This window comes from Chiloscyllium plagiosum, chromosome 18, assembly GCF_004010195.1.
Source record: "Chiloscyllium plagiosum isolate BGI_BamShark_2017 chromosome 18, ASM401019v2, whole genome shotgun sequence".
NCBI lineage: Eukaryota > Metazoa > Chordata > Chondrichthyes > Orectolobiformes > Hemiscylliidae > Chiloscyllium > Chiloscyllium plagiosum.
In genome coordinates this window covers 11232224-11243244 of record NC_057727.1, presented here as the reverse complement: position 1 = coordinate 11243244, position 11021 = coordinate 11232224, and the positions used below count along the sequence as shown (strand labels likewise).

The 11021-nt window shown below is 42.2% G+C and overlaps 1 protein-coding gene across 2 annotated transcripts in view; it reads left to right on the top strand.

The window, feature by feature from the left end:
- Positions 1-8077, top strand: part of LOC122558850 (protein phosphatase 1M-like) — a 49914-nt gene extending 41837 nt beyond the window's left edge. Inside the window, exons 8-10 of one of the 2 annotated variants that reach the window (XM_043707692.1) lie at positions 3905-4012; positions 5681-5829; positions 6243-8077. In XM_043707692.1, coding sequence (XP_043563627.1) covers positions 3905-4012; positions 5681-5829; positions 6243-6390 — 405 coding nt within the window. In that variant the 3' untranslated portion in view covers positions 6391-8077. Of the gene's footprint in view, positions 1-3904; positions 4013-5004; positions 5643-5680; positions 5830-6242 lie in introns of those variants that run through there. The other variant, XM_043707693.1, reaches the window with a different exon arrangement.
- The last annotated feature ends 2944 nt before the right edge of the window (positions 8078-11021 follow it).

Genomic DNA, 11021 nt, shown 5'->3' with positions numbered 1-11021 from the left:
TGCGCTGTACATGGAGATTGGTGTGGTGGTAGGTGAGGACCAGTGGGGTTCTGTCCTGGTGGCGGTTGGAGGGGCGGGGCTCAAGGGCAGAGGAGCGGGAAGTGGAGGAGATGCGGTGGAGGGCATCGTCGATCACGTCGGGGGGGAAATTGCGGTCCTTGAAGAAGGAGGCCGTCTGTGTTGTGCGTATTTTGAACTGGTCCTCCTGGGATGTCTGGGATGAATCAGTCTGTCAGTCCCTCACAGCTTTGCCATTCTATTAGATTATGAATGATCTGTACCTCTACTCCATTTGTTCTATCTTGGTTCCATATCCTTTGACACCTGAGACACCTTCACTCCATAATGATTTCACAACGTGCTGTCTAAAAGTCATTGCAACATTAACTATTCAAGCCAGTTCCTTTTAGAGATTAAAAGACATAGGGTGCAATTTCCCCCTCCCTAGATGTGGGGCGAAGGGCGTTTTAAAAAAAAACTTGCCTAATGTAATCTTTGCTGATTGTTGTAAAACTGATCTGATTCACTAATGTTCTTTAGGAAAGGAAATCCGCCATCCTCATCTGGTCTGGCATGTGACTGCAGACCCACAGCAATGTGCTTGACTCTTAACTGCACAATGGACAATAAATGCTGGCCTGACAAATGATGCCCACATCTCGTGAATGGAAAAAAAAACTAAACAAACAAACAAACAAATAAATAAATAATTTAGTGAGTTGGCTTTGGACAAATGCTTCTCTGCACCTTGTCACTGTAACATTGAAGTGCTGGGTGAGAGGCCAGTCTTCTGGACTCACCAGACATTGTTGCCAAGTAGCACCCACTTGAGGGCATCAACTTGCCACTGACCTGGTTATCTGCTGAAATAGCTGCACGGAGGGCAGTATCCTGTCACCAAGTCACCCTTCATTTACGTGGGCTCTGACCAGCCAGTCCCAGGAGATCTTCTGAATCTCTTGTTTATTTTCTTTTTTTTAGTGCTTATTTTTTCCCCAGCACCCATGTTATGTGTGAGCAGGTGTGTGAGACAGTGAAAGCCACAAGGTGCATGAATCTTTATTCAACTTCCACCACCAGGAAGAAAAGAAACACCCAAGTGGCCAGTGACAAGCAGTACCCTTCACATCAAAGGGAATCTTGTTTTATTTTGTAGTTCTTGACACTGGTCTGGCCTCCTCAGAGCCAGCTGTCAGAGTGAGCTGAAATTCTGACACTCCTGTTTATTTTTTTGTTGTTTTTTTCTTTTTTTTTCCCAGAATGAACAGGATGGCTGACACTCCTGTTCTTTTTTTTCTCTATTACCCCCACACTACCGCCTAACTGCGGCAGTGCTTATTTTTTCCCCCAGCACTCATATTGTGTGTGTGCAGGTGTGAGACACAGTGAAAGACACAAAATGCACGAATCTTTATTCAGTTTCCACCACCAGGAAGCAAAGAAACAGCCGAGTGCCCAGTGACAAGCAGTGCCTCTCACATCAAAGGGAATCTCGTGTTTATTCAGAGAGATCTGAACCTCTGGCACTGCTGTACTCCTGTTTATTTATTTTTTTTCTCGTTACCCCACATTACCACCTAACTACGGTAGTGCTTATTTTTTCCCCAGCACCCATGTTGTGTGTGTGCAGGTGTGAGACACAAGGTGCACGGATCTTTATTCAGTTTCCACCACCAGGAAGAAAGGAAACACCCGAGTGGCCAGTGACAAGCACTGCCCTTCACATCAAAGGGCAATGCTGCAATCTCATTTATTTTTTTTTCCTTTTCCCACACTACCGCTCAACTGTGGTAGTGCTTATTTTTCCCCAGCACCCATAGTGTGTGTGTGCAGGTGTGAGACACAGTGAGAGACACAAGGTGCACGGATCTTTATTCAATTTCCACCACCAGGAAGATAGGAAAACACCCGAGTGGCCAGTGACAAGCACTGCCCTTCACATCAAAGGGCAGTGCTGTGTGATCAAACAGTGAAGGGGAGGACAGGGATTAAGTCAAAATAGAGTTGGAAACCTCTTGTTTATTTTATTTTTTGGTAGGGATCTCCTGTTTATATTTTTTTCTTTTTTTCTCTCTGTTTAACCCCCCCACTACCACCTAAGTGCGGTAGTGCTTATTTTTTCCCCCAGCACCCATGGTGTGTGTGTGCAGGTGTGAGACACAGTGAAAGACAAAAAGTGCACGAATCTTTATTCAATTTCCACCACCAGGAAGATAGGAAAACACCCGGGTGGCCAGTGACAAACACTGCCCTTCACATCAAAGGGCAGTGCTGTGTGATCAAAACAGTGAAGGGGAGGGTAGGGACTAAATCAAAATAGAGTTGGAAATCTCTTGTTTATTTTCTTTAAAGTGCACGAATCTTTATTCAGTTTCCACCACCAGGAAGACAGGAAAACACCCGGGTGGCCAGTGACAAACACTGCCCTTCACATCAAAGGGCAGTGCTGTGTGATCAAAACAGTGAAGGGGAGGGTAGGGACTAAATCAAAATAGAGTTGGAAATCTCTTGTTTATATCTGTCAGTCAGGGTTCCCTGATTAGCTCAGATTAACAACCCCATCAGAGATCTCATTGTCAGAGATCCACCTGGCCCTGGGGTTCCAGCCACTACACGTGCCTTCCCAGCAGGCGAGAGAACTGGCTGGTTTCCTGAAAGGGACCAAGCAGTTGCCAGCTTTGAGTCTGTTGCTGGATCAGCAGAAACACTGGCAGAAAGTTTGCAGCCGAGTGAAGGGATATGGGAAAATTCAGTACCATCACCCACCCCCACAACTGCCCTTGCCTCAGACACCCTGCACACCCCAGACCCTCAAGTCCCAAAAGGATTTGGTTTGCCTTTGAAGACTTTACCTTCAGGTGATCCAATGACGATCTCTAAGGCTTATGGAGAGGTGGGTTTTTGATACCAAGGTCTGCAGTTTACTGAGAAACCCGCCAGTCAGCTTTTATGAAACTTGTTGGTTAGAGTGGTGAGTTCATCGCCATTGAACTTACCTGCGTCCAACACTTTGGCTGCAATTTAGAAAGTCTCAACCTCAAATGTGAAAATGCTTGCCGTATTTATCTTTACCAGCAGTAGACTCGAGACCATTGATTGCTTGAGCCCCGATTTATGACCACTGAGGATATGGGGAATTATTTAAGTGGAGCTAAAATCCAAGATCAGCCGTATTTCTGTTGAAAAGATGGGCTGAATGGTCCACACTTGCTAATTCATGCATTATTGACTGATTCTCAGTGGGGAGTGGTTGGAGAAGAATCGTCAGGATGGTGGGAGTGTAATTCCTTTTCCTAATTGCTATTTATTAGTGACTGCTGAGATAGGGGAGTTGATGGCAAAGTGATAACGTCACTGGGCTAGTAAACCTGAGGATGAACGAGAGTTTAGATCCTGCTGTGGCAGCTGATGGAGTTGATAAATCTGTAACATAGAATTGGTAACTATAAAAAAAATTAACTGCTGTTAAAATTCAATTGGTTCACTAATGCCCTTGAGGGAAGGACATCTGTCACCCTTACCTGGTCTGGCCTACATGTGACTCTAGACCCACAATAATGTGGTCAACTGTTAACTGCCCTCTGAAATGACCTAGCAAGTCTCTGGGCTGTACATCTCTAGAACTCTAATTCGTTAAGTTTGGAGGCAATTAGAGATTGTCAACAAATGCTAATGATGTCAGTGTTCCAAGAAGGAATTTTTAAAGACTTTGGATAGGTAAAACTCATTTGAAGAGTGTTTTGGGTTTGTCTGCAGTTTCCCTCCTCATTCCTGTCAAATCTCTTTGGAATGCAGACACCTGCCCTTTTTTTCTTTCAATGGACACAAAAGTGACTTCACCTCTCACAATATTTGTCATTTGTTTTGACACTTTCAGTGAGAAAGATTTTGTTTTCTCTTTCAGACGCGAGTGATGGGGATGATTGCAGTCACACGAGGCTTTGGAGACCATGGATTGAAGGCCTACGATACTGACCTCTACGTAAAACCATTTCTGTCCTGTATTCCAGAGGTAAGTATTTCAGAGAAACAGAAACAGCTTTTCCGGAATATTGTTCACAGACTGTACAATGTAGATAGAAAATTCTTCACTTGCTGTGTTTGTATCCCCATTGTCCTTTGCTGTATTTTCTGCACTTGAGTGATATTTAAAAGATATTTTGTAGTGACATTGGAGGAAGGTCAATATTAGACTGGGATGAAGAACCAAGAATGGTTAGCTCTTTACTTCAGTTTAGAATGAGGGTTGGTCTTCTTTAAACATACAAGATTCTTGTGGTCTCATGGATTAAGGGATCGAGAGAAGAGGGGGGAGGGGGGGGGGGGGGAGAGAAAGAGAGAAGAGGGGGGAGGATTAGGGTGTTGACCTCGACGATCAGCTATGATCACAGTAAATGGTGGAGCAAGCTCAAGGGGTCAACTCGTGCTCCTATCTTATAGATGTAGTTTCTGAGGAAGCTTGACAGATTGGATTACACAAAGATGTTCCCAGTAGTGAGGGAATCTTGAACTCTGGCACATTGTTCCGTAACTGTGTAATGAATGTTACCCCAGAGAGTTGTGCAGACGAGATCACTGAAAGTAGTTAAAGAGGAGGCAGATAGAGGTTTTGAAATATTGAGGAGTTGGAACGAAAGAGCAGTTGAGGACTCTTGAGGGGGAGGGGGGGGTTTACATCCACCCGAACTGGCAGTTTGGGCAAATTCAGAATACTAGGCAAAAGCAAGGACTGCAGATACTGGAAAACAGAGTCCAGATTAGAGTGGTGGAAAAGCAGAGCAGGTCAGGCAGCATCCGAGGAGCAGGAAAATCTACGTTTCAGGCAAAAGCCCTTCATCCCTGATGAAGGGCTTTTGCCTGAAATGTCAAAATTTAAAAATACTGTGGATTCTAGAGATCAGAATTACAAACCCAAAAATTTGGAAATATCTAACAGGTCTCTCAAGTTAACGGTTCTGGTCTTTCATCAATGTTGAAACATTAACTCTGCTTCTCTGTTTTTAGATGTTGCCAGACCTGCTGAATTTCTCCAGAACTTCCCATACCTTTCCCAAGTGGCTGAGGCTTCAGTTTAACATCTCATCTGAAAGACAGCACCACCAGCAGTGTCGCAGCCCAATCCACTCCTGTTGTTTATGAAGCCAAAGAGCAAATATAATTCCGCACACTTCAAACTATTTTTGATAGGTTCAGCAGTAACTATAACACAAATGTCAGATACAGATTGTGATAGATTCAGAAGGCTGAAACCAGAGATGACAGGACTGTATTATGAGGAAAGATTGGTTAAAGAGGCCTGTAATCACTAGAGCTTAGAAACATTTAACATTCTAACAGGGCTGTATAGGCTAGATGCCTACAGGGTGTTTCTGGTGACTGGGAAAACCATTTACAACTGAAATGAGCAAACATTTCTTCACTGTGTAGTCAACCTGGCAAATCTATTATCACAAGGGTTGTGTAGGCCAGGTCACTGACTATATTCAAGAAAGAGATTTTATTTTTGTTTGGATAATAAAGGCATCAGGGGTATGGACAGAAGGTAAGAAAATGGCATTAATGTTGAGGATTGGCCATGATCATATTCGAAAGACAGTACAGGCTCAAAGGGCCAAATGACTGACTCCTAGTTGCTGTGCTTTTTCTTTGCTCTATGATTGCAACTTTTTTTTTTGCAAAGGTTACATTCTTCGACGTGAGACAACATAAATTTGACCAAAGTGATGTTCTGATAATGGCCACTGATGGATTATGGGACATTGTCTCCAATAAGGAAGTGGCAGAGATCAGTCGGAACTTTTTGGAAGATCAGAAACATAACCCACGCAGGTAAAAGGATACTTTGTGTTAGCAGTTCTCATTGCATTGGTGACATAAAATACACGTTATTAGGTCACTTCACTGTTGTTAATGCTACATGCTGGTAAAATTCAGATAGAAAACAATTGACTGCTGCCTCTCCCAGCACATTACTTTGCAAAAGCAATATGCAATTAAGCCACGTAAGCTCAAAAAAGCCTCTTCACTTGCTTGTCACCAGTGATGTAGCTTCAAGAGTGCTGCTCTGCATCTAAGAGACTGCCCTATCCGTATTCAACCTGTTTGGCCACATTATGAATGTACTTCCTGTGGCCAAAATGTTCTGACATGGGGCTCAAACACTGCCTCTGTGCTGAGCAATAGAAGTGCTAGCCAGTGCCATAAAACCCTGAAGTGTAAATAACCCATCTTTATTTCTATAGGTATACGCTATTGGCCCAGTGTCTTGTGAATAAAGCAAGAGGCACGCGACAAGAAAGTGACTGGAAACTGGAAGATGGCAGCTTTGCCTCATTTGACGACATATCAGTATTTGTGATCCCATTGCATAACTTAGGGGGAGCAGTGTAAGTTTTCATCTGAAGCACACTGGAAGGTTTCCATAGCTGACAATGTTGGTGTTCCAAACGTACACTTGTGTTTACAATAGACCTGAGGATCACTGCAGGTGAATGAGAAGAACATCCTGTCAAAGTGCCTGAGATACCACTCACTCCTTTCCCATGAGCAATATTGCATTAGTGAATACTCATGAGAACATATGCCAGGGAAAATGGCCAGTTTCATGCTTCCACTTAATGTTTTGCCACCACTGGGGATTGTTTAGTGAATCTTCACCAAGACAACAGTAGACAGTGGCACTGTTCCCAATCAAAAGGGGAAATACACATTGTTGGATTCCTTTTTGGCTGCTAGGTCCCAGCTTAACTTACATTCTGAGTGGCCTCTGTTGAATTTCAATTTATTGGTATTGACTAACTTGACTGATATTGGCCCGTTTGAGGTTTTGAAACATGTCCTCTAGCTATACTGTAGGAGAGAGATTCTTTCAAATACTTAAGCACAAAATGAAGACCTTTTTTAGAATTACCTTGATTTTAAGTAACTTTTTTTTTAGATCAGAGGATAACAAATAAATTGATAAAAATAGTTTCAGATTGAGTAAAAAAGGGAAAGGCTCAACTATGAGTGAAGAGAAATTATTTAATTTTCATATTTTATTTACATGTAGCAGTGCCATCTTTTCACATCAATACTTATACATAGAACCAAATATGGAAGAGTAGTTAGTTTCCTTAATGAAGAAAACAAGGATCAATGACAATTACTACCAGCAAGATTTCTCAAAATACATCAACACTTTTAAAAAGTCTGACACCAAATGCACATGAACTAATGACAGCAGCTGAAGTCTGAGGGTAGTGTAGCTTTGTGACTGAAACTGCAGCAAAAGCAATGACTAATTATTTAAAGACACCCCATGGAACTCTACTTTTATGTTTTTAAATCAGTTTCCAGAGGAAGCAGAAAAACAAACCCTTACCCCTGAGATTATGAAGAGCACGTGAGGCCGGGAAGTTTCTTCATTGCCTGCGAGACTGAAACAATTGTGGGTAACCCAGTTAAACTAGAACACGAGCCATTAAGTGGGGATTTCTCCAACTCAACTGCTAACTTTGAGGGATTAAGTGAGAGAATTCCTGGGGAATCTCAAACCTTTAAACCCTGCAACGTGCAAGAACTGCAGCCTCAAATGTCAGTCCCCTTCCTTTGTAATAGTGTACAATATTAAAAATCACACAACACCAGGTTATAGTCGAACAGGTTTGTTTGGAAGTACCAGCTTTAATCAGCTACCTGAAGGATCAGCGCTCTGAAAGCTAGTACTTCCAAATAAACCTGATTTTAACTTTGCCCACCTCATGTGGCACCTCCACATCGTAGTGTATAATTACAGTCCTTATCTGAATTTGTCTCAGTAGTTATAACAGGAGGCTGGCCACCAAATTCAATAACTGGTGCATTCAAATTTTAGTATGGTATATTGACGTTGCTTCCCTTGTTAATTCTGGAAAACCATGTCACACCCATGGTCTATGCACTATCACAACCCTGATTGACAAACAGTAACAACAGTTACATAGCAGATATTTAACCCTGCAGCCTATACATGCCATTTGATGAAATACTATAAATATCTTCTGTAAATGTTTTAAATGCTAGAAATTATGGAGTACAATTAAATAAAATTAAAACATTTTGATTGCTGTGAATGAAGTTAGGTCAGGAGCTGGGCCTACGTTCTGGAAAGCCCTTGTTAAACATCACTGCTTATGAAAACAGTGTCTCACAACAGGAATACTGAAAAGAGTAACTCACCTCCTGACTCCCCAAAGCCTACCCACCATTTACAAGGCACGAGTGTGATGGAATACCCGCCACTTCAGCTGTGATGGTACAGCTGAAAAATGTGTTGCTGGAAAAACGCAGCAGGTCAGGCAGCATCCAAGGAGCAGGAGAATCGACGTTTCGGCACAACACTCAAAGCTTGACAGCATCCAGGACAAAATAACATACTTGTCTGGTGGATCCTTGTGGATGTCGTACTTCTACTGCCACTCAGTAGCAACAATATGTACTGTCTCCAGAAATTCACCAAAGATCCTCAGACAGCACCTTCCAAACCCATGACACCACTCACCTGCTGCCTCCAATTCCTATTCACCATCTACAAGACTTGGATGGAATACATTCCACCTGTTTGGATGAGTGCAGCTTCAACAATAAGTTCGACCAGAACAAAGTAACCAATGCACCAGCTTCAACATTTCATTCCTCCTACCACTAACGCTCAGTATCAGCAGTGTGCACCATCCACAAGATTCCTTTAGCACTACCTTCCAACTGTCTTCTCCTACCTGAAGGAGGGCAATAGATAAATGGGAATAGCACTACCATTAGGTTCATCACCAAGTCATTCACCATCCTGACTTGAAAATACATCGCTATTCTTTCACTGTGGACTGCAGTGGCTCAGAAAGCCAGCTCACCAGTAGTTGCTCAAGTGTAATATGGATGGGCACTAGTCAGGCAGTGCCAACATCTCATGAACAAATTTTAAAAAACAAAATTATGGCAACAAGTGCTGAACTTGCCAGTGATGCTTGCAGCCTATACGAGGACTTTTAAAAACAAATAAATTGCTTCAACAAAATTAAAATTTAGGTTCAGATATATTACAAAACAACAAAATTGAAACAGGTAAGTTTGCACAGAATATGGTTGATCCTTACTAGGCGTTTTTTTTTAAACTTGGGACCCCAGCCAGAACCACAAGTAATAATTGGCCTCAGTCACCCTGGACAGTAGAAAGTTCTCTCACTGTTACTTATAAAGCATGTGAAAATGGTTGGGTGTAATTGCATTATCCTCTGGTGAGTGAAAAGCTTGCTTCTGATGTGAACCTGGACAAGGAACAATCAGCAATACTACGGGAATGGTAGCAAAATGGTTACATTATTGAAGTAGTAATCCTGGTTGATCCATACACAGACACAAATTCAAATTCCAATTCCATCACAACTGCAAGGGAATCTGAATTCAGTTAAATTAAACAAGTAGTAGTTAGGACCAGTACATGTTCAATTTACCAGACTGTATCGAAGGACCAATTACCCTCAGCAATCTAGCCAGTGTGGGATGCCAGGCACACAGCAATGTGGTCGACTTTTCAAGTTGCTCTCAGAAATGGCTGACCTAAGCTACTCGTCAAGGTGCTGACTCACTATCACCTTCCTGAGGCCAATTAGATGCAGGCAATAAATGTTGGCCTAGCCAGCAATACCTAAACCCATTATTAATTTGTAAATGTTTACTGAACCTGGAAAATTCAGATTCATAATACCTTTTTTCTCTCTATCATCCCACAAAACAACTGGAAGAGCAACAAAAATGATATCTCCAAATGTAACGGGAGGAGTTACAAAATTTGCATAATTCCAGTTGCCTGGTATAATAAGATGAGAGAAAAATAAGTAAGATAAAAGGTGAAAAATAAACCAAAGAACAGCAGATGCTGGAGATCTGAAACAAAATCAGAAATTTCGGGAGAAACTCAGCGCATCTGGCATCATCTGTGGAGAGAAAGCAGAGTTAACATTTCAGATCTAATGACCATTCTTCAGATAAAGATGACCAATAATTTTTGCACTGTGCATATTAAATCATTATGCAGATATAAGTATACTACATTCTCATGTGTTCGGGTTGCAACAATTTGAAGGCATTTCTCTGCCTGCATCCACGTTTTCTCACATTAGCTTTTGACAATTACTGAAAACAGAATTGAAAAAGTCTCACTTTCAGAATTTTTGCAGTCAGTATTCTCTCATTCTTGTTCCATTGCACCACCTGGTGATCATTTTGTATATTATAGTAATAATGTAGCAATCACAATTAACACGTCACAGAAAAAAAAATTATGGATCAAGGAAATCGACAATCAGCCCGACTGCAGTAAACACGACAGAAGGCCCAGGGATCATTGAGTGCAAAACAGTGAAGGGGTGGTGCGGATTAGAGGAAAACATCCCACACAAAATACAGTGCCTGCAGATCCTGCTGCCAGCATTTGAATGAAGTGTGCCCAGTTGGGTAGAGGAGACAATGTTCGAAATATTCAAGAAAAACGTTTACTTTCGGGATGTTGGGTGACAGCCAGTGTAGGTCAGTGATTGGCACATTTTTGGTACAAATGTCAACTGACGTGGTTGATTCTCAAGTGCCCTCTAAAATAGCCTAAAAAGCAGTTGTCAAAAACAAATACAAGAACCAATTTATGTGGACTACAGCAGTTCAGCCGAAGGGAGCTAGAATAGCAATTAAAGGCTGATCTTGCCAGTAATGCCAACATCCTTCAAATAAATTGGAAATGGTAAGGCTACGAGCAGGACATGATACATTAGAGATGGGGATTAGGTTAGGATTCCAGGATTTCCTCATGGCCTGCAGGAACTTTGCATATGTCTAGATCCTTCTTTAGCTGAAAATGTGTTGCTGGAAAAGCACAGCAGGTCAGGCAGCATGCAAGGAGCAGGAGAATCGATGTTTCGGGCATGAGCCCTTCTTCAGGAATGAGGAAAGTGTGCCCAGCAGGCTAAGATAAAAGGTAGGGAGGAGGAACTTGGGGGAGGGGTGTTGGA